Here is a 25,200-nt window from a genome sequence, read left to right on the forward strand (position 1 = left end):
AAGCACCAAGTACAGGATTGGATGGAGTAGAAAGAATGGGTACAATTCAGAAAAATCGAGATCTGTACCAATTGTGGCGGTTTAAACAGTAACCAAGTCCATTTAGTTTTGTACAGATTACAAACAAAATGTAATCAAAAGTGAATTTTCCTAAACAAACAGGAGACGTGGGTGTCACTGTCTAGGCCAGCATTTATTGTCCATCAGTAATTACTGTGGAGAAGGTGGTGGTGAATTGTCGTCTTGAATTGCTGCAGTCCTTTGTGTGTAAGTGCACGCACATTGCTATTGTAGGAAGGAGGCAGCAGTTCCAGGATTTTGACAATGAAGAAAAGGTGATGTGGTTCTAATCAGGATAGTGTGGGGCTTGGAGAGGAACTTGTAACAGGTAGAGTTTCTTGGTATTCGCTGCCTTGTGTCTTTCTGGGTGGTTGAGGCAGCAAGATAGGCAGGTGCTTTTCGATTTGGAAAAGTGAAGAAAATACTGATGCACGATGGTGTTTTGATCCACTGTGATCCCAAGGAAAAAAAAAAAACTTGGTTTTAGCTTGAGATGCCTCAAGGATTAGGTATGGTGCTATTTCACATAATGGAAATAAGTGTAAGGAAGCCTGTAGCATAACATGCTTCACATTTGTTAAGTCCAAACAAAATTACTCACGAGATATTAGTGATCAGTGTTACAAAGGTTCACAAAAACCTATACTGTAAGAAATTTAATCTGTTAACTGACCACAAAGCTCTTGCGATTAAATTTGGTTCAAAGAAAGGGGCATCATCCCTAATGGTAGCATGGCTTTAAAGACTGGGAGTTAATTTTCATGACTCATCATTACAATATTAAAATATCAGAAGTCAGTGGAGGTAAGTTTGCTCGCTGAGCTGGAAGACATTTTCAGATGTTTTATCACCATACTAGGTAACACCATCAGTGAACCTCCAGTGAAACACTGGTGATGTGGCCTGCATTTTACTTATATGTTTAGGTTTCCTTGAGTTGGTGATGTTATTTCCTGTTCTTTCTCAGGGGATTGTAAATGGGATCCAAGTCAATGTGTTTGTTGATAGAAGACAACCAAGTAATTTTTGTGTGCGCTTGTAATAATATATTTAATACTTATTTGTTATTGATAATACTTAAATTTAAGACAAAATATAGATTAAGTTTCAGCCCAAAATGTCAATTCACCTGCTCCTCAGATGCTGCTTGACCTGCTGTGGTTTCCCAGAACTTTGCTTTTCCTAACCTACAAAAGTTTCAAACCTCTTTTGTTGCATTAACAAAATTAAAAAGAGTCAAATATGAAAAAAATCTTCCATAACAACTTTTTTTTTCATGAAATGGTTATGGATCTCAACCACATTGTTTCTTAACTGTGTGGATTCGTGTAAAACGTAAAAAAGTGTAAACCTGGCACACAAATGATAAACTTAATTGTTTTTGGTTTATTATCAAACAGATGCAAAGTCAGTATGAGTGAAACATTACTGCAAACATTTTCAAACATTTGCACTGCTTCTTCAGAAAAGTAGTAATAAATTAGCAGCAGAAAGGATGTTTTGTTCTGACACCCATTCAGGCTCCCAGTAGAAATAAATTCAGAGAAAGGACAGCCATCTGTTCGCCCAACTGTGAAGATCTAATGGCTAGAAGTCAGTATGTTAAGGAACAGTGCCATCTGGTGATCAAAATATGTATTGTTTAAGAAACCATTCAGTTCAGTTCAGAGCTGAAATCCACAAAGTATTCTTTTTCACCGGTGTTTTTGGCATTTTTAAACAGTTTTTTTTTCACGTGATGTGCAATTGGTGAACTTTGTGGGTTTTCACAAGAATTAATTGGTTCATGGTCACCATTACTAAGATTAGTTTTATATTCCAGACTTTACTCAAGTCAATTATCAAATGAATATAGTGATGGAAGGTGTCATCAACAGTGGTATCAACCCACACCTTCTCAGGAATAACCCATTCAGTGACACCCAGTTTGGGTTCCACCAGGGCCACTCTGCTCCAGATCTCATTTATAGCCTTGGTCCAAACATGGACAAAAGAACTGAATTCCAGAGGTGAGATGAGAGTGACAGCCTTGACATCAAGGCTGCATTCGACAAAGTGTGGCATCAACAAGCCCTAGCAAAATTGGAATCAATGGGAATCCAGGGGCAAACTCTCCTCTGGTTGGAGTCATACCGGACACGTAGGAATTTGTGGTTGGTGGAAGTCAGTCATCTCAGCTCAAAGAAATCTCTGCAGTGTCCTAGTCCAACCATCTTCAGCTGCTTCATCAATCACCTTCCCTCCATAAGGTTAGAAGTGGAAATGTTCACTGATAATTGAACAATTATCAGCACCATTCATGACTCCTCAGATACTGCAGCAGTCCACATTCAAATGCAACAAGATCTAGACATCTAGGCTTGGGCTGACAAGTAGCAAGTAACATTTATGCCACACAAATACCAGGCTATGACTATCACCAATAAGAGACAATCTCACCACCAACCCTTGACATTTAATGGTGCTACTGAATCACTGAATTCCCAACTATCAACATCCTGGAGGTGATCAAAAACCAGAAATTCAACCCAACTTACCCCACATAAACAAAGAGGCTACAAGGGCAGATCAGAAGCTAGGAATACTGAGGCAAGTAACTCACCTCCTGACTCTCCAAATCCTGTCCATCATCTACAAGTCACATGTCATATGTCATGAGTGTGAAGGAATACTCCCCATTCCAACAATACTCAAGCAGCTTGACACCATCCAGGACAAAGCAGCTCACTTGCTTGGTACCTTACCTATAGTCATTCACTCATTCCACCATTGATGTTCAGTAACAGCACAATGTACTGTTGACAAGATGCACAGTAGAAATTCATCAAACATCCTCAGTTAGCACCTTCCAAATCCATGACTTTTCCATCTAGAAGGACAAGGGCAGTTGATACCTAGGACCATGACCACCTGTAAGTTCCCTCCCACTCACCATGTTGACTTGGAAATATAATTACCATTCCTTTACTGTGGCTGGGTCAAATTCCTGGAATTCCCTCCCTAATGGCGTTGTGGATCAATCCACAGCAGGTGGACTGCAGTGGTTCAGGAAGGCAGCTCACCATCACCCTCTCAAGGGCAACTAGGGACAGGCAATAAATGCTGCCCATCCAGTGATGCCCACATTCCAGGAATGAACTTAAAAAAATTTGAACTTATATTCCACCAGCGGCTATACTGGGATTTGATCCCACGCCCCAATGTTAGGCTGCGCCTCTGAATTACTTGTCCAGTAACATTACCACGACAACACCACCTCCTCTCATTGTTGAAATACAAAATTAAAATCTCCCATTTTCCTAGTAACATTCATAAAGATGTCTGCTGCTCATGACAAGAGTTGGATGATTAGAATTAGTTTTGAGCATTCCATTTCTGTGGGACTATTTGATGCATGTGTGTTCTAGCCTCTGCTGCTAAAGGCAAAGTAGGAAAAAGGGCCCAGTGGTGGCAGAAATAACATTTATTTGAGCTTCTGCAGCATAAAACAGATACTTAGAATCACAGGTATCCTGCAGTGTGGATGCAGGTCATTTAGCCCAACGGGCCCACACCTGACCCTCCAAAGAGTATCCACCCAAACCCACCCTACCCTATCCCAGTAACCCTGCACTGGCCACGGCTAACCCATCTCACCTGCATATCCCTGAACACAATGGACAATTTAGCATGGCCAATCCACCCAACCTGCACATCTTAGTTGCTGAAAAGTGACTACAAGTCTTACAAAAATGTTGGTAATTTCTCACTCTAGCTTTTACAAGTTACAGTTCTCAACCCAAACTTTTCTGAAATCTAGGTGCAAACTAAGAGAATAGGAACTTTCAGCATAGAGTTTTGAGAGAGCCTGCACAATGCAACTGATCAAAACAAGAGAAGTTAAAAAAGGTACAAAAGTTGACTAGTAGTTGTGCATATGTACTCGACAGGGCCAAAGATTGACTGCTTTCCCCTATCTTGATACAAGAGCATAACATATATTTTAGCCTCATTTCTCTCATCAGGCCTGCACACTCTCCACCACAGAACTGTACTTTAAAAGTCATTAACAGTCTGCATGAGCTGGTTGCAAAATACCAAAACTTGATTTTAATGAATCTCATTACCATAAAATTGTATTATACTAGGAAAATCCATGAGGCTAGAAATATAGTCTCACTGTTTAGACAAAATATACTTCAATCATTTCACACAAATTGATTAACCTTTATGTTTCTGATTGACAATTTACAAGAACTACTTCAGAAAGCAGTTTTGCTTCATTTACATTAGATGATGGCGTCTAGGTCCATATTTTGCATAATTGAAGTACACAGTTTTGTATAAATGCATTTGTTACTAAGTCACTCTTAACTGGGGCTCTAAGTTCACCAGTGGCCAAGGACAATTAGGATTGAAACAATGATGCTCCCCCACAAAAGGAGAGAGAGTGTGAACACCTGAACTCTTTAAACCACTAGAGCATCGAGTGTGGCTGGCAAAGTAAGGGTTGCCAACAAGAAATATGGGTCAGTGTAGTTTCTTTTGATAGAATGCACTGTTACTGATGACAAAGTATATATGCATAAAAGTAGGCAACTTAATTTTCAGTATAACTTGTATTGCACATTAGCCCACACATTGCCAATATTAGATCAGAATTTATACATCAGATCTAAATCTGGTAACTTGACAGATAAAAGCTAGTTTTACAAAAGCCTTATTGTGACATGAGATTTAAACACGGAGAGCCCAATGAACATTAGCAGGGATTTTTATTCTATTGGCATCAGGTCATGACAAACATGAAGGGAAATTAAGATTAAACAAGGGAAACACAGTATTTACATTGAATTAAATCTGTGGTTTACATCTGGTTGAGAAAGACCTTTGTCTTATCTTTATCCTCATGAATTGTCCTTCCCCAAAGACCCACTTTTCTCCAAACAGTTGGCTGCTCCGACCGTCCTGCCCAGTGTCCTCCCTCACCAACACCACCTGCTGCTCATCACAACTTCTTGAGCTGGCACCCTCACCACATCGCATTACATATTTATATCAAACAAAAGAACGACAGATATTGGAGATCTGAAACCACAACAGAAATTGCTGGAGAAACTCAGCAGTCTGACAGCATCCATGGAGAGAAAACGGAGTTAATGTTTCAAATCTTCAGAACGTTAGCAGAACAAAAAAGTGGTACTTATGCTTAAGACAAGTTGGAGAGGGAGTGGATAGTTTGGGGGGGGGGGGGGGGGGGGGGGGGCAGTGGAAGTGGATTACTAGAGACACATAACAAGGACACTGTGGATAGCGAGCCAGGACAGAAGACATTTGTGTTTACAAAAACAAGCCCGAGTTTCCAATTGCCTGTCACTTCAACACACCTTCTTGTTGTTTGGTCAACATCTGTTTTGCAGGCTCCAGTGAAGCTTAGCACAAGCTCAAAGAACAGCATCTCATTTTCCACGTAAGAACCCTGCAGCCTCGAGGAATCGACATCAAGTTCAATAACTTTAAAGCCGGATTGCATCCTTCCATGTTTTCTTTACCCATCCATACCCAGCCTTGTTATGACATGGGTTGACTTTAGCACAGTCACCCATTCTCACCTATTCCCAGATTTATCACCACATTAAGTGGCTTGCTTTCAGTATAACACGCCTAATCTCGCCAAATGTTTGTTCTTTTCACTTATTCAGCTAGTGTCTTGGCCTGCTTTCATTACCTCCTTGTTTACCTACCCCTTTCAGCTGAGTCTCTGGGCTCCACCTATTTGCTCCCCTCCCCCATCCCTGTCTGCAGCATAAATACCACCTTTTCCTAGCAGCTAACAGTTCTGGGGACGAGTCACTGGGGAAGAAATGTTAACTGTTTTCTTCCCACAAATGCTGACAGACCTGCTGAATTTCATCAGCCATTTCTGTTTTCCTTTAGTTAAAAATGTCTCAGGCAGGGACATGCTATATGCAGCACACTGTGACTGTGTACGAAGCAGCTGCAAATGATTCACAGGTTCAATGGTGTAATATGGAGTCCTCACATACTGGGGTTGAACTAACCATGAATTATCGCACTTTGGACACCTTTTCTCAACTTGTTTAACAGCTGGTGAGAAATGAAAACCAGTTCACTGATGGGGTCTCTGTCTTATGGCAGTAATGGCTGTGGTTGGTTTGAAGAACTTCACACTTGCATCCCATCTGCCATGTTTGAGCCCATTCATGTATTTGTCCAAGTCCTGTTGAACATTCTCATTTGCTCCTCAAACTTCTATCCCCTTCGAGTTTGGAATACACAAGGAATATGGAAACCGTATAAGTTGCATTGACTAAAGGTGGGATATAGATTAGATTGGATTCCCTACAGTGTGGAAACAGGCCCTTCGGAACAACCAGTCCATACCCACCCTCCAAAGAGTAACCCACCCAGACCCATTTCCCTCTGACTAATGCACCTAACTCTACGGGCAATTTAGCATAGCCAATTCACTTGGCCTGAACATCTTTGGACTGTGGGAGGAAACTGAAGTACCTGGAGGAACCCCACGCAGACACGGGGAGAAAGTGCAAACTCCACACACAGTCACCAGAGGCTGGAATCAAACCTGGGTCCTGGTGCTGTGATGGTTGAATGGCCTACTCCTGTTACAATGCTAACGTGATCATGGGTTACTGAAGATCTTACTGATCTTCAGTATTGTGATGCTCACTCAGCAGTTTATGGCTTATGCTAATTGGTTTCATTATGACTGATGCAGTTGAGCCAGTGCCTTTAAAGTTGTTATCTTAAATAATAAACATCTCCACACATCACAAAAATTAAATTGCTTTTGCCTGACTAATGGTGTTCATTGTATTTTCATGCAAAATGAACAGTAATTTCCAGCAACAGCACATGCACAGTTCAGTGCTGAAATGCAACTTTCTCCCTTGAAATTCCTGCTTAAAAGTACAGAGTTCCTCTGCATACCCCAAATACAGACAACACCTTCCAAAATGTGCTGGCAGCAGAATCTATGAATATTTTTAAGGCAGTTTGGATAGATCCTGAGTAAACAAGGTGGTGAAAGGTTATTGGAGGTAGACAGTAATGTGGATTGCAGTTTATTTCCAGTTCAGCAAGAATAGTATTATATGCCAGGGAAGGCTCAAGGGACAGAATAGCCTACTCCTGCTACTGTTCATACAAGATATTAAAGCACCTCCTCAGGTGAATATACAAGATTCCCTGGCAAGAGCAAACTAGTTATCCCGGGTGTTCTGCTCAATATTTATTCTTCTATCAACGTCACAAAAGTCAGATTATGAGATCATTATCACATTACTGTTTGAGAGTGTTGCAGTGCCCAAATTGGCTGCTGAGTGTCCTAGACTACAATTTTTTTTAGATTTTTTAGATTTTTTTTTAGATTACTTACAGTGTGGAAACAGGCCCTTCGGCCCAACAAGTCCACACCGCCCCGCCGAAGCGTAACCCACCCATACCCCTACATCTACATTTACATTTACCCCTTACCTAACACTATGGGCAATTTAGCATGGCCAATTCACCTGACCTGCACATCTTTGGACTGTGGGAGGAAACCGGAGCACCCGGAGGAAACCCACGCAGACACGGGGAGAACGTGCAAACTCCACACAGTCAGTCGCCTGAGGCGGGAATTGAACCCGGGTCTCAGGCGCTGTGAGGCAGCAGTGCTAACCACTGTGCCACCGTGCCGCCCACACTTACAAATAAAAAAATACTACATTGGCTATGAAGTGCTTTGGAATATCTGGTGGCTATTACAGGCTCAAGTTAAATGCCAGCTGCTCTCTTTTAATCTTTAAACCCAGAAGAATAGAATACAAGTGACAGAAGCCCATGGTTCCATTATATCATATAGAACCCTGGTTAACCCACACTTGTAGAGTACGGAGAGCAGTCTAGGCACCACACCTTGGGAAGGATAAATTGGCCTTGGAGTGAATGCAACATACAGTTATTAGACTGGGATCTGAATTCCTAGAGTTAACCTTTGGAGAAGAGATAACAAACTGTTTACAAGAATTTAAAGTATTACATGGTGCTTCCAAGATATTGAGGGAGAAATGTTAGAGTTGATTCGGAGAAACTATTTCCACTTGTTGGAGAGTTGAGGACTATAGATTTAAAGATTTCGGGAGTGAAACTCAGAAACACTTCTTCATGCAAAGGATGATAGAACTTTGGAACTTATTTCCACAGTGATAATCGATGCTAGATCAAGTTCTGCGATTAACTAACTTTTCCTAGAATTGGGTCGCAAATGAGCCATAACCTAACTGAATGGCAGCACAGATTCAAGAAAAAGAGTAGATTGTTTATTCCTGTTCCTAAATTGTTTCCTATTCCTGATTTAACATTGGCCTTACTGATACTTTCTGGCTCAGGTAATGATGATAATGATCATTTAATCCAATTCTTGGATATGTTCATAAATATTCTATAGTGCAACAAGCTCAATCTGGCTGACAAGTGCTTGATTTCAGAAACCTATAGAAAATCTATGATATTGGATTGCTCTAAGTGATCACCTCAAAAATCCCACATAAATGTTGAGGAAAGAAAATGGCTCAGATGGTAGGGACAGAAAAACTATAGGAAAGGAAGCAAGGGTTTAGTAATTGTAGTTTTGAAATGAATCAGTGTTTCTCACAAATGTTTGTTAGCCTTTATCTGTCAAAATTAAAATATATATTCAAAGTTTGTGAGAAGATTTGTAGCTCAGGTGCTCGTTGTTGTGGTTCTGTTCACCAAGCTGGGAATTTGTGTTGCAGACATTTTGTCCCCTGCCTAGGTGACATCCTCAGTGCTTGGGAGTCTCCTGTGAAGCGCTTCTGTGATGTTTCCTCCGGCAATTATAGTGATTTGTATCTGCCGCTTCCGGTTGTCAGTCCCAGCTGTCCGCTGCAGTGGTCGGTATATTGGGCCCAGGTCGATGTGCTTATTGATTTGAATCTGTGGATGAGTGCCATGCCTCTGGGAATTCCCTGGCTGTTCTGTTTGGCTTGCCCTATAATAGTAGTGTTGTCCCAGTCAAACTCATGTTGCTTCTCATCTGCGTGTGTGGCTACTAAGGATAGCTGGTTGTGTCGTTTCGAAATGACATGACCAGCTATCCTTAGTAACCACACACGCAGATGAGAAGCAACATGAGTTTGACTGGGACAACACTACTATTATAGGGCAAGCCAAACAGAACAGCCAGGGAATTCCTAGAGGCATGGCACTCATCCACAGATTCAAATCAATAAGCACATCGACCTGAACCCAATATACCGACCACTGCAGCGGACAGCTGGAACTGACAACCGGAAGCGGCAGATACAAATCACTATAATTGCCGGAGGAAACATCACAGAAGCGCTTCACAGGAGGGTCCCAAGCACTGAGGACGTCACCTAGACAGGGGACAAAACGCCTGCAACACAAATTCCCAGCTTAAAATATATATGTTAAATAGTTGTATTTTTGAACAAATTTAAAGTACTGTACTAGTGTTCAAATTACTTCTCGCATACAAACCACAAACTTCATTAATAATAAATAATCAGAAAAAAATCCTTACTTCTGTTTTACCAGTTTCTCTAATTCTGGGAGCTGTTCCTTCAAAGCAGGAATCATCCGTGAGTCATCTGACACTGACACATAAAATTCCTATAAAATCAGACAATTAATGTTAAGATTATAGAGCAAATGGTGGTGTTTTTTAAAATGTTCAGTAATCATCACTGGGTAGTGAAGAGATATCTTATTCCATTCTGTGGACAGCAGATACCATTTGAATTATTGCAATGTTATTGTCCAAAATCTGGTGGCAGTGAGATGTATTAAAATGAAATAGCCAGTAACCATCATGCCCATTAACATTAATCAATCCCACCTTCCAGCATACTGAATTATACTCAAGATTATTTCGATATAATGTAGTGACTTTTACATAATTAATGGAAGGTGGTTGCATTTCTGCTAGTGTAAATTCAGTTCTCAATAATGTTAATTTTAATAATATAACAATTAACACAGGGTCAACATTAGAGCGGTGCCGGAAAAGCACACCAATCAGGCAGCAGAGGAGCAGGAAAATTGGCATTTCTGGCAAAAGCCATTTATCAGGAAGGCTTTTGCCCGAAATGTCGATTTTCCTGCTCCTTGGATGCTACCTGACCTGCTGCGTTTTTCCAGTACCACTCTAATCTTGATTCTGATCTCCAGCATCTGCAGTCCTTACTTTCACCTAATTAACAGGGCCCTGAGTAGTATTGTACAACAGAAAGACCTTGGGGTTCAGGTACATAATTCTGAGATTTGTGCCACAGATAGAAGGGGTGGTTAAGGCAGTTTTTAGTACGCTTGCCATCATTGCTCAAATCTTTGAGTACAAGAGTTAGAACGTCATGTTGAGGTTGCTTCCAGAATGCTGTGAGCAGTTCTGTTTGCACTGTTATTGGAAGATAGAAAAGGTGAATGACAAGGGTTAGGAGGGTGCAGGAGCTCAAAACTTGGGAGCATATTTTTGAGGTGAGAGAAGAAAGATTTAAAGTGAATGCAGGTACAGTTACAATGTTTAAAAGCCATTTGGATAAGTTAATGAATAAGCAAGGTTTGGAGGGATAAGGGCCAAGAGCAGGCAGGTGGGACTCTTAGTTTGGGAACATGGAATGGTTGGACTGAAGGGTCTATTTCCACGCTCTGTGACTCTGACTATGACTCTAATGTAAAAGATGTTCATTTATTTCTAATTCTTTTCCCCTTTCAAAGTAAAACATGAAAAGATTTGCTCAATCAATCAATAAGCATTGTACTCCTGTAAAGTGAGAATTAGCTATAATGCTTAAATTTTGACAAGATGGAAATATGTAAAATAATGTACCTTCAATTTTATTTATATTCAAGTTATTATATACACAGTATTACAGGAGTAAAGTAAGCCACACTTCAAATCACAAGACAGCATAAGCCCTCTTCAAATCATGTGCTTGACAAATGATAAAACCTGATCACAGAGAACATTGGGGTGTGCTCTAAAGAGACATTATTGGCTTGATTTATGCTGTAGACTTTATATTTTTCATAACAGATAATTTTTGTCTGCACACTTGCTTTAAAATAAAATGTACATGACAGCTTGGTGATGGAATAAGATTTGTTCCATATTTGACACATGTGCACCATCTAGTGTTTAACTGGTTAGTTTTTCCTTAAAATTTTAATTTCTTCAGAATATTGTCAAAATGAAATGGCTAATCAGATTCATAGCCCAATTCACTATCTTTTTAGCTCCCCTTTCACTAAAACAGTTGCACACATGATTAACATGTAAAACAAATGCAAATCAAACAAATAAGACCATAAGACCATAAGACATAGGAGTGGAAGTAAGGCCATTCGGCCCATCGAGTCCACTCCGCCATTCAATCATGGCTGATGCGCATTTCAGCTCCACTTGCCAGCGTTCTCCCCGTAGCAGATTCAACATATTTCAAGTTACTATTAGTTTATCTTGTATGTATTCTAAGGATAATCCATAAGATTGTTGGTTTCACAAGAATTCCCAATTTATATTTTAAAGATAAGGAAGAAGGGAGAAAAGATTTTGTCAACTGTTAGGAAGCATTCAAGTTTTTGATAAAGGCAAATAGTAAAAAGATTATTTTAAAATAAGTGTCTACTTTGAAGTTCTCTGGGTTTTTCTTTAACAAACAACTTTAACTGCATTCTTTCATGAATATCTCAAAGGCAATTCAAAACAAGTCTTTACTCATTTAAAACCGAGTCAAACAATATAGGCCTCCATAAAACACCAGCTGAACTAATTATTGTAGTAAAGTACAAAATGAAGACAGAGAAACTATAAACCATAGGGACTGAAGTAGAAGCATCTACCATTACCTTCTTGCTGTCATTAGTGCTTGCTAAACATATATAATAGCTTGGCAACTACTATGAATAGCTCTTCAGGCTTTGGCAGCAGGCATGAGCTATTCAAAATAAATGCTGCATTTATTATCCAACATGGGGCTGGATTTTCAGACCCGGTTGGTGCAGTGAATGGAAAGCAGCAGGGACATGACAACAAGAACCATGGGTGCCCCAGTTCCATTCTGATCCTGAGACACATCGGTGCAGGCGGCATAGAGGGGGAGTGGCACGGCTACCCGGCTAGTCACTCAGGTTGCTATGAAGAATCATTAAGAGCCTATTGAGAACTAATTATAGGTAGCTGCTAGTGCTTGTGGTGGAAACCAGTTAGGTTTCAAGGAAGTAGCCTCTCTGCACCAAAAAGACAATCCCACCCATACCCTGCTGAATCCAACATAATTACAGAACGAGGCCATTCAGTCTATTATGTGGGCACAGGCTCTCAGAGTATTCTAACTTAGTGTGAAAACTCTCCCCTTTTCCTGCACATTGAATGACTGTTTCACCAGAAACAATGCCCTCTTGAATGCCTCAAGTAAACCTACCTCCACTACAATTCAAGGCAATGCATTCCAGACCCCAATCATTCGCTGTGTGGAAAAGATTTCTCACCTTGCATTTCCTTCTTTTGTGAACCTCTGCCCTTTGGTTCTCAACCCAATTGCTCCCAATTCATCACTCACACAGCAATACCCTAGCTATAATGGTCCTATTATTTTCTTTCTGCCCAATAGAGCAGTCTGTCACTCCTTTCAAGCTGGAAGCTCTCCAATTGCCTCTCCAGCTCGAACAGCCCAGCCACCAGGCTTAACTGGACAGCGAGGCCAGTTGTTGAAGTGCTTAGAAGGCTGGGGTTGATAACAATTCTCACAAAGATAGATATGTTCTTGATTATTAGGGGGATCAAAAGGGACAAGGCTGGAGAATGGGGTTCAGAAACAGGTTAGCCATGAGCGAATCGTGTGGGGCAAACTCCATCGGCTGAATGGTCCAATTCTGCTCCTACAGTCTTATGTTATCATCCACCCTCCTCCCACCTCCCACACTCTCAACTTAGCTACCAGGAGGACGACAACAATCACCAGAGTTACTGGTCCTTTGGATTCTTCTTGCTTGTGTGCACGGAAACACCCAATTCCTCTCCTTCATACACATTTGTCTAATGATGTCATATAGCAAGACACTGGAGAAAACCATTGACATTGTAAACATGAACTCAACTCTTCTTTTGGAAAAAAATTCACATTATAAAAAAACCTTAACTTTGCTTCCTTCTTTCCCCAAGAGCTACATAATACTCATGCAGACTACTGATGTGTACTGTAAGTATAATAATTACAAATATAAAAGTTGGAATGTGGCATCGTTCAAATGGTGGGGGAAGGAATAAAAGGAAAAAAATTGCAGCTTACTCAATTTCTTAATAGCGCTAACCATTAAACAATTACAAGTTATTTGTTCATAGCTTATAATGAGGAAGATTACAGTAATGGTAACGACAATTGGGTAGTCTCTATAATAGATGCCCAGTTCACTACTCTGGTTTTACACTGTGGCACTCAGTGGAAATTTACTCAATTATATGTTCAGTCATTGCAGGACTCTTGATCAGAAATGGAGATCAGCAACATATTTACATATAGTTTGATATAGTTTCTACAACCAACAAAATACTAGAAATATTTTTATTGAAATTGTTAAATATTGTACAATTCCTTAAGTAAATTTTACATTTATTCACTTGAATCTGATTTGGTTAGATGACCATTGTGGGGGATAGTACCATCTTGGATTGCAATACTCACTTCAAGAAATGCAACAGCACTGTCTTCTTCCTGTAAGAGATCTGCATATACCTTTGCCCAGTGTAGGACAAGGCGGATGACCCGTCTCTTGTTACTGAGGGCATAGTCCAGTTTCTCTTGTTCTGTACCTTGCAATGCTTCTGCATGGTAAGTGCACATATGTCAAGGAAATTCACATCATTTTGAAGCAATGTTTGTAAACTGTCAATTTGGTCCCAGTCAAATGCTGTTTCATTTAAGATTACACGTGAATAATCACTGCCAACTTTGAATTTTTTTTATATGAGAAAAAAAAGGGACAACATAACTTTTGAATACTGAAAACACTTTACTATATAAATGCATTTTATTCATTTGACTTTCTTCCCAGGAGGCAGAGCTAAAAAAGACATTAGCTTTGTAGCAAGGAAACAAGAGCAGATGGAGAATGGATAATAACCATGTTGGCCTAGGACCATGGAATCTTAGAATCTCTACAATGCAGGAGGCAGCCATTCAGCCCATCAAGTCTGCATCAATCCTCAGAAGACCATCCCACCCAGACCCAGCCTCCCCAGCATATCTCATAACCCCAGTTACTATTGCTAATCCATCTAGCCTACACATCCATGACAACCCACATAATCTGGAGAACCCACATAACCTGCACATCTTTGGATTTAAGAAAGCAGAGCACCCGCAGGAAACTAAAGCAGATACAGGGAGAAATGAAAACACCACACAGCAATGCTGGAATCAAACCCGGGTCCCCAGCACTGTAAAGCAGCAGTGTTAACCACTGAACCACTATGCCGCCCACAATAGTTGAATTTATATGTTTTTGACTGCAGGATAAAATGTTGAACTGCAGGTGTCAAGTGACATTTACATTCTCCTGTGATGTTTCTCCAGGTTTAACCAGGTCATTCGTCAGCAGGATAAAAACATGCTGACTTCAATACAGAAAACAGATCTAGAAACCCTAGCTGCTAAATACTACTAGTATGGAATGGGTTAACACCCGCACTGAAATCTATTTTTGGAGCTGCAATTATGTTGAGAGCTTGCACATAATTGTCAGAATCAAAGGCTCATACAGATATTTTGCGCACAGCACTCACCTGTAATTCTTATTCTTTTCTGAAAATTTAATATCTCAATCAAGCATTTGAGTAATAACTATGACTGACATCGCCATTTTAAAAAATAACCTTGCAAAGTACTCCATTTTGAACAATTAGTGTTATAATCCATGGGAAGAATACCTGAAAAATTAGAATGCATTTTAAGGAACACTAGAAAAAGGATATTGAGCCATTAGGGCTGGGTAAAGCTGGCTGTGTGGCATAAAAATGCAGTGCAACAGAACAAAGTCATCAAGGCATGGATCTGTCAAAAAAGCTGAAAAAAAAAGACAAAATAAAAAAAATCAGCATCCTTTTGAGAATACAAGAAATTATGGAAACTTAATAAAAAAAACTCCACTCTTCCAGAAAATGTAATTCATTACAACAATTCAATGGCTGGTGATTTTGCAATATGTTGTGAAACCTTTTGAAATAATTTCTCATACTGTGACTTGTGAAAATTGTCCATTTTGTAGTTGTTGCACTCAGTCAAATTGATTAGTGCAGAACTGTACAATAGAACTGATTAAATTTAATTAATGCCTTAGAAGTGTGCATCAAGCTTTTGTATTTTCACAAAAATTCAACTTTGTACAGATCTCAACAGATTGGATTCAAGCCTCCTAATCTGAAGGAGCTTGGATCAAAATGGAGTTGATTCGTACAAACAATCTCATCATTTCTCAAAACAAGTTGTTGAGCAGAAAATGTCTGCCAGTGCTGGAAGGCTGTGATAAAGTACCTTGGAAAGGAACTTTGTTGGAAAATGCAACCTGAGGAACATTAACTCTCTAATTAGCAGAAAAAGAGCAGAACACTTAAAATAGAGCAACACCATTTTCTAACGGATCCCAGATTCCCCATTTCATAGCACTTGGTTCAGTGGAATACTTTTATGGGAACATGAATAGACACCCCAAATTGAACTATGACCTATATGGGAACCTTAACTTGCATTTGCAGAGCACCTTTAATATAGCTAACAATTGGATCAGGTTGTGTGGCAGCAAGCTATCTACCGGCAGTTGTAAATGTTTCATTAGCTCTTCCACATTTAACATTAATTTGTCTGGGTAGCATATTTTTATTTTCGATGGTGAGGGAGATTGGGTGCTGGGACCTGAATAAGTAGGAGAAGGAACTCTGCAAAACTAAATGTAAGGACTGAGGAGACCACGCAAATTAGAATAGCTGATTTCATTACAAATAATAGATACAGAAGTAGATATACAAAAAAGTATAAAAATATTAGATTGAAAGAAAAAAAAAATACAGAAAGGATTTCATTAGAAGAAAAAAAAATAAGGTAGGCATTAGTTAAATTTCTAACAGCAATTATAACCTGAAGTAATGAGACTTCACATTTGTAATAGTCAACTTTCAATGCCAGAGAAGGTGTTCCATAATAACAATTAGCAGATTGTAGCCCAATTGTCAACAGGCTCTGTTCACCCATTATTACTGTGACTGTAGCCTTCCAGTTCAGTAAAGTGTTGTTTCTCAAAATTTCCCATTCTCGTTTCCAGATCCAGGCAAGATATTACCCCTCCATAACTCAATAACCTCCTTCTGATCTCTAACACCAAGAGACTCCTTAACCCTACCAACTTCAGGAAGCTTTAAGAAATAGAGTTATAGAAATGTACAACACTGAAACGGACCCTTCAGTCCAACTCGTCCATGCCAACCAGATACCCTAAACAAAACTAGTCCCATTTACCAGCATTTGGCCATATCCCTCTATACCCTTCCCATTCATACAACATTCAAAAGGCATCTGGATGGGTAATTGTACCAGCTTCCACCACTTCCCCTGGCAGCTCATTCCATACACACACCACCCAGTGTGTAAAGGTTGCCCTTTAGGTCTCTTAAATCGTTCCCCTCTCACCTTAAACATATGCCTTGCAGGGAAAAAGACCTTGTCTATCTACCCTATCCGTACCCCTCATGATTTTATAAACTTCTATAACGTCACCCCTCAGCCTCCAGGGGATTTGGACTGTTATCAACGCAATGGCCACAAAGAGATAGACAAGCCAATGTTCATGCAGCCCCTGATGTCCAAGTAGATCAAGAAACAGAAGGCAGTGAAGAAATATGTAGAGCAGCTCATTTCCAAGGGCATGGTAAGTCAAGAATGTGAGGTTTGGAGCTCTTTTCAGTTTCATCACAAATGCTGATTCCCACAGGAACACAGTCACATGACATCCTGGACACCTCATCCAGCTCCCAACCCCCTGCCTGTTTATTTCCCTCCATTCCATTTTTGTTGAAGGGATTGGCTTCTCTGATATCACGGTGATATCAAGAAATGGTTGGAGACACTGGATACTGCAAAGGCTACGGGCCTTGATAACACCATCACAATGGTGCTGAAGACTTGTGCTCCAAAACTTGCCACTCCCCTAGCCAAACTATTCCAGTACAATTACTACACCAGCACCTACCTGACAATGTGGAAAATTGTCCAAGTATGTCCTACACACAAAAAGCAGGATAAATCCAAACCAGCCAATGACTGCCCCATTAGTTTATTCTCAGATCAACAGTAAAGTGATGGAAGATATAATCAACAGCACTATCAAGCAGCACCTGTTCAGTGACACCCAGTTTGGGTTCCCCAGGGTCACTCAGCTCCTGACCTCATTACAGCCTTGGTTCAAACATGGACAAAAGGAGCTAAATTTCAGAGGCGAGGTGAGAATGACAGCCTTTAATGTCAAGCTGCATTCTACTGGGTGTGGCACCAAGGAACCTGACCAAAACTGGAATCAATAGCAATTGGGGCAAACACTCCACTGGTTGGAGTCATACCCGGCAAAGATGATGATAGTTGTGGTAGTTGGACGTCAGTCATCTCAGTTCCAGGACATCCCTGTAGGAATTCCTCGGGGCAGTGTCATAGCCCAACCATCTTCATCTGTTTCATCAATGACCTTCCCTCCATTATAAAAGGTCAGAAATGGGGATGTTTGCCTATGATTGCACAGTGTTCAGCACCATTTGCAACTCCTCAGATACTGAAGCAGCCAATGTTCAAATGTAACAAGATCAAGACAACATCCAGATTTGGGATGACAAGTGGCAAGGAACATTTACGCAACATACATGCCAGGCTATAACCATCACTAATAAGAGACAATTTAATGACCGCCCCTTGATATTCAGTGGTGTTACCATCACTGAACCCCCCCACTATCAACATCTTAGCAGTTACCATTAACCAGAAACTGAACTTGACTCAGCACATAAATGCAGTGGCTACAAAGAACAGGTCAAAGACTAGAAATATGGTGGTGACTAACTCACCTTCTGACTCCCCAAAGCCTGTCTACTATCTACAAAGGCACAAGTTAGAAGTGTGATGGCAGCCTAAACAACAGGATTGACATCATCCAGGACAAAGCAGTCCACTGGCATCCACAAGCATCCACCCCTCAACCAGCAACACTCAATGGACACAGCTGCTAATCTGCAAGATGCAATGCAGAAATTCACCAAAGATCCTGAGACAGCACTTTCCAAACCAATAACCATTTCCACCTAAAAGGTCAAGGGCAGCAGAAACATTGAACACCACCACCCTCAAGGCCCCCTCCAAGCCACTCACCATCCTGACTTAGAAACATATTGCCATTCCTTCCTAGTTATTGGGCCAAAATCCTGGAATTCCCTCCCTAATGGCATTTGTGGTCAACCCACTGTAGGTGGACTGCAGTGGTTCAAGAAGGCAGCTCACTATCACCCTCTCAAGGGCAACTAGGGCTGGGTGATAAATGCTGACCAGGCAGCAATGCCAACATCCTATTAATGAATAAACAACAAAAACAACTCTCAATCTTGTATTGTGACTCAGGTTCAATTTCACCCTCAAGCGACTGTCTGTGTGGAGTTTGCTTGTTCTCCTAGTGTCCGCATAGATTTCCTTCAGCTGTTCCGGTATTCTCCCACAGTTCAAAGATGTGCAGGTTAGGTGGATTGGACATGCTAAATTCCCCCATTGTGTCCAGGGATGTGCAGGTTACATGCATTAGTCATGGGAAATGCAGAGTTACAAGACCAGGATAGGGGGATGGATCTGGGCGTGGGTGGGTGTGGAATTGATGGGCTGAATGGTCTGCTTCCACATTGTGGAGATTCTATGAAAACAGCCTGAACCTATTCAGCATGTCCCCATAGCACAAACCCTCCAACCCTGGCAACACCCTTGTAAATTTTTTCTGAACCCTTTCAAATATCACAACATCGTTTCAATAGCAGGGAGACCAGAGTTGCACACAATATTCTAAAAGCTAAAATGATCCAATGGCTCAGTTTTTTTCTGTCAAAGTTCGCTGCTAGAAAATGTCTGGGATGACACAGAGAGGGCAGAGTAAGTGTCAGTTTGATGGTGAAAGCACGGGATCAATGTTTGTTGGATGCTGGGACATTAAAGGCCCAAACGAATCAGCAATTTGTAAAGCAATGAAGGGGAGAGAATGGGGGGTGTGAGAGAGGGCATGTCAGCCATCTTATTCAGTAGTAATGTAGCTTTGTGGCTGCTGTGCCATGTTGCCACTAGGGAGGGACAATTATGGACTGCCAATGCTGTGACTGAGCTGGTATAAAATAAATAAATTATTAAAATAATAAAATAGAAATTTTTTTTACAAAAGTAAACGTAAATTGGTTTAAGGACAACAATAATGCTTTAATATGCTAGGAAGTGATGTGAAAGGATGCAGACTTACTCACAATCCTCTGTCAGAACTGCCGGCAATAGCTATGAAATTAGGAAACAGGTTTCACAGGACTGGAACTCCATATTAGAACACCAGAACACAAATGTGTCCTGCTGAGCTGCTCATGTCCCTACCAGTGGCTAGAACACTTGTGCAGTGGTAGAAAGTGGGAACAGATTTGTACTTACCCTCACCTTTCCTCTCAGTCAGGGACCATGGTGGAGGGACACCTGAAGAGAAAAAATATATAAGTACATCAAAATGTGGCAGAAAATTACAGTACATTTTTAATTTCATGTCTCAATAATAATTATATTTTGAAGTCTGTGGAACATTTTCATGTTAAAAACATAAGCTTGAAGTCAGTGTACAATTGTATTTATATCTGATTTTTAATTTTCTTGAGTTACTTCAATTTGTTAGATTAATACTGAGGTACAGTTCCCTGAACCACTCAACATGCTCCAAGATAGTTATTCTCTGATTCCAATCAAGTGTTCTTGCTTCATGTAATTCCAGACAGAAGGGATTAGAAATTAACATTCAGCACTCTTTTGCATAAACAAAAATTAGCCCTGAAGATTAAAAATGGTATGTAGGGTGTGTTTGCGCACGGCTGCTGGGAAAATATCACTTGCTGAACTGGTTAGGACACTTTAGGATCATACACTCAAAATCAGCAATAAGCTATTTCCAATGCAAATTGAATTAAACAAAATTAATACATTAGTTTTAAAAACTGAAAATAGTATAGTTTCATATAAAAAGATGCTATCCAATATTTGTAATGGACATACAATAGAAGTACACGTTTCACAATACATTAATGGAAAACAAATTTCCACTTTGCATCAATTCAAGAACAGTATGTAGCATTAGTCTTAGGAGTAGACATTATCCAGGGTCTATTTCCAGCTTGAACTTACTTTTATCAAGCCTTTCTGCCATTCAGTTATATCATTGCTAACCTGTATCTCAACTCTATTTCCTCACCTAAAGTGAGATTTAAAGCCATAACATCTTAACTCTGATAGAAAAACTAAGTGAGCCTAGGTCAACTTATGTCCAGATGAAGTCACTGAAAACTGCTATGCCAGCAACCTCCTTCACAGAGTGAGGAAAGGGATATTCATTATCAATAAAGCCAAAAACAGTGCTCTCAGTAGAGAGCCAAAATATGATAAACACATGATTTAACACCAAAGATGAATTTGTATTTAAATAGCCCCATATCATTATCTCAATGCTTCATGTGCACTGAAATCCTATAGTTAGGCCTTTCGGGAATCTGAATAAAGCATTCTGTTCACCATTTCACCCACTGTGGATCCAATGTTCACTTACCTATGATTTACAGAAAAAAGAACCATTTGCTAGCAATGTCAATAAATGAAATTATGCCCACGTCAAACTAAGAAACAAAAGCAATGATAAACAGGAAACCATATTTCCAATATTGGAAAGTAGGACTGCACGTGCAACATCTTGCACATGAGCTCACATTGTTGTAATAACTTAGAGCAGTTTGACAAATCTTATGTATATTTTTATTTTATCACAATTTCTTTCATAGAACATCTTCATATTAAAAACATTTTATTAACTGAATTTTATCTTCTACTGCGCTTAAAAGTTTAGATGGTCTAAATGCATCCAATTGACTAGCATTACAAAACATATTCATTTGTGAATTTGTCATTTGCAAGATCTTCCAGGAACATAACCCTGGGAAATGGTTTGACTACACTGTATATGAAATTACTTCCAAATGTAGTGACACTTCTAAGTAAATGCAACAGTTATTTTGTACACACTGTTCATAAGAACATCAATAAGCTAAACAGTTAACGGTCTTTGGTGTTCTTATTTTAGAAAAGGTATCCTGGTCCTGTTCTCATTCTTTAATATTCTACACATTGCACAACAGTTAAATTGGACATTGATCTAATACAGGTTGGAGTATTGTGAAATGCTGTGCAAATCTACTTTAACAATTCCTCAAGTGGCGTTTGAATTCTGAATCCTCTGTCTCAGAAGCAAGCAAGCGTGTTACTAACTAAGCCAAGCTCATTCAGATACATAGACCGTACACTTACTTAATTTAATTACATGGAACATATTAATTCAGATAAAATAATCCATTATCTAGATGGCATAACTATTATATTAAATGAAAATAATTTGAGAATTCAGATTAGAGAGAAAAAAAAATCATAAGACCATAATTTTAATGGGTTTTTTTCAAAACCCAAAACACAATTTTGATACAATTAGCTTTATTTAATCTTAAAAATGTACTCCAGAAATAATACAGTACTTAGAAATTCAAAGATCCTAACCATTTTCCCATATTAAGACGATATTGAAACGCAGTAAGTTGCAACCTATTAAATTAATGCCTTTGGTCTTTTAAAAAATCAAACCTGTCATTCCATTAGCAGGCAAATCAGGGCGTATAGTTTCCAGAAAGTGCTCTAATATTTTTTCAGGAGTTCCTGCCATCACTGTGTATCTGGAGGGATGAAAGAATGACTTGATTAATCACAGAAAATGCAGTTTAAATTGCTATGGACTTCCTAATTAACCTGCTGTTAAAAAGGACTAAACAGATTATCAAGATAATTAAAGAAAGGAATCATTAAAATCAAGATGTTGCCTTAGACAGTAATTAGCTGAATTTAATTTGTTCATACAGTATAAAACATGTTACTGCTATAAATGACTTCAAAAAGTAGGAGCTAATTTAAAATAATGATTAGAAAATTCTGGACTAGGGAAAAAGAGCAAGATGTCAAACTCTATGCAACTGTTCATATTTTAATCACTTCTGGTGGATTGAAATCCTCCAATTACATTTACTGACTAGCCCCTCCACAGGCAATTATTCTTGTTATTTTAAGTTGTGCAGTACTTTCTTTGGAGTGTCATATTAATAATCCATTTTTATTCTCCCTGTACTTCCCCCTCTTATTTCACGATGATGAAACCGAAACAGTTATGAAATGAAGTGATCACTCAGACCTCTACAGCCACACACTTAAGCAACATTCCCTATGTTAGATCCCAAGTGGCATAAAGTGCAATGCTATAGAATACCTACTTGTATTGTGTCTGTGTGCTTCCCTGATTGGAAGGTCTGCTTCCCATTGGTATTTTCTCCAAAACCAAAACGTCTCGTCCATGTTCTTTGAGTCTCACTGTATTGGCCTCAACATCCTGAAGTGCATTGTTAGGGGGATTGGAGTTGACAGCAGAAAGAAGTAAAAGTCAAAATGAATGCGGTTTTGTTCAACGGAGAAAGTATCTACTTACTTATTGATAGATTTAAAATGGAAATTTTGAGCCTTTTATTATTGATCAGTTATGAATAGGTTGTTACTCTATTACAAGGCATGTCAAACGGAGGCAAAATTCTGTATAATCTTGTAATTCAATAGCTTGAAGTTTTTTAACTGATGAGTTCAACACAATGCATTTGATTTGTGTTTAAATTTAATGAAAGATGTAATACTGTACTACAGGTAATACTACAAATTATCTGTGAAATATGTTCTAAACTGATGTAATTTTCCACTGGTTAGACGCTTTTGAGGGTTTTTTAATTTAGTTCACTCCATCCTTCTAAAGAGATTACTTTGGATTTGTAACAAATGAAGAAAATTTATGGAGCAGGCAATAATCGTGCTGCAGATAATGAACAACATGAATCACTCTTCAGAGGGCTGTGGGCTTGTCATTTACTTAATGTCAAATTAGTATGTTTAAAGCATCTCAAACTGCAACATAATATGACTAATCCATTAAATTTATTCCATGGTAGTCAGTCATCGATTATAAACACTGGTAGGAAAGACTCCTAAATCCCTCACCAGGCCTTGACACTGAAAAGTCTCAACAACTCAACTATATAGCACCCATTCTTGTCTGAGCATATTGTTCAGTTTTTTTTTAAAAAGTTCTTAAAATACAAAAAAATTAAACTCTCCTCAAATGTTGTTGGGACTCGAACAACTGCACATTGCACCTACAATCCTATTTTAAAATGGAGATAAGGCCGCAGGACAAGGGAGCAGAAAGAGACCATTTAGCCCACTGAATGAAATGATGGCTGATCTGCTAATCTTGAACCTACCTGCCTGCTTTTCCCCTATAATTCCTTTACTAATTAGAAATTCAGTCTATCTCAGCCTTGAATATAATTAATGAGCCAACCCTGACAGCCCCTTTTGGCAAAGAATTCCACAGATTTGCGGAATACAGGGGTAATGGTAGGGTTCTTAGTCAGGTGGAGGAACAGAGGGATTTTGGGGTCTATGTACATAGATCTTTGAAGGTTGCCACTCAGGTGGATAGAGTTTGTCAGAAGGCCTATGGAGTATTATCGTTCATTAGCAGAGGGATTGAATTCAAGAGTCGTGAAGTGATGTTGCAGCTGTACAGGACTTTGGTTAGGCCACAGTTGGAGTACTGTGTGCAGTTCTGGTCGCCTCACTTTAGGAAAGATGTGGAAGCTTTGGAGAGGGTGCAGAGAAGATTCACCAGGATGTTGCCTGGAATAGAGAGTAGGTCGTACGAGGATAGGTTGAGAGTTCTCGGCCTTTTCTCGTTGGAACGGCGAAGGATGAGGGGTGACTTGATAGAGGTTTATAAGATGATCAGAGGAATAGATAGAGTAGACAGTCAGAAACTTTTTCCCCGGGTACAACAGAGTGTTACAAGGGGACATAAATTTAAGGTGAAGAGTGGAAGGTATAGGAGAGATGTCAGGGGTGGGTTCTTTACCCAGAGAGTGGTGGGGGCATGGAATGCACTGCCCGTGGGAGTGGTAGAGTCAGAATCATTGGCGACCTTTAAGCGGCATTTGGATAGGTACATGGATGGGTGCTTAATCTAGGTTAGAAGTTCGGCACAACATCGTGGGCCGAAGGGCCTGTTCTGTGCTGTATTGTTCTATGTTCTATGTTCTATGTTCTAGATTACTTCCTTCAAAACAAGGTCCTCATCACTTCTGTCCTAAACAGAATACCCATTGCTCGGAGATGTACCCTCTGGTCCTACTGAACCACAAGGGGATGGAGCACTCACTATTTATGCTGCCAAAAAGTTACTGCTTATTCTTCTAAACTCCAATTAGTACTTGCCCAATCTACTCTACCCCTTCTCATAAGGCAATACCCAGGATCAACCTAATGAAACTTCTCTAGACTGTCCAATGTCAATGTATCTATCCTTGGATTGGGAGACCAAAACTATTCACATTATTCTGGGTGTGGCCTTGTATAATTTTAGCACGACTTCCCTAGTTTTATATTCCATTCCGTTGAGGCCAATATTCCATTTGCTTTCCCTATTACAAACTGAACTTGCATGTTAATCTTAGACAATAGACAATAGGTGCAGGAGTAGGCCATTCTGCCCTTCGAGCCTGCACCACCATTCAATATGATCATGGCTGATCATCCTTAAATCAGTATCCTGTTCCTGCCTTATCTCCATAACCCTTGATTCCACTATCCTTGAGAGCTCTATCCAACTCTTTCTTAAATGAAGCCAGAGACTGGGCCTCCACTGCCCTCTGGG

The 25,200-nt window shown here is 39.8% G+C and overlaps 1 protein-coding gene across 5 annotated transcripts in view; it reads right to left on the minus strand.

The window, feature by feature from the left end:
• Window positions 1–25,200, minus strand: part of rapgef4a (Rap guanine nucleotide exchange factor 4a) — a 289,463-nt gene that overhangs the window by 62,991 nt on the left and 201,272 nt on the right. For 4 of the 5 annotated variants that reach the window (XM_072579211.1, XM_072579212.1, XM_072579215.1 and 1 more), the window contains 6 exons: window positions 22,721–22,836; window positions 22,044–22,132; window positions 19,809–19,850; window positions 15,080–15,170; window positions 13,791–13,941; window positions 9,632–9,720 (listed from right to left, as the gene is read on the minus strand). In XM_072579211.1, the coding sequence (XP_072435312.1) occupies window positions 9,632–9,720; window positions 13,791–13,941; window positions 15,080–15,170; window positions 19,809–19,850; window positions 22,044–22,132; window positions 22,721–22,836 (578 nt within the window). The remainder of the gene's footprint in view (window positions 1–9,631; window positions 9,721–13,790; window positions 13,942–15,079; window positions 15,171–19,808; window positions 19,851–22,043; window positions 22,133–22,720; window positions 22,837–25,200) is intronic. The other variant, XM_072579213.1, reaches the window with a different exon arrangement.

This window comes from Chiloscyllium punctatum, chromosome 10 (genome assembly GCF_047496795.1).
Source record: "Chiloscyllium punctatum isolate Juve2018m chromosome 10, sChiPun1.3, whole genome shotgun sequence".
In the NCBI taxonomy this organism is placed as follows: domain Eukaryota; kingdom Metazoa; phylum Chordata; class Chondrichthyes; order Orectolobiformes; family Hemiscylliidae; genus Chiloscyllium; species Chiloscyllium punctatum.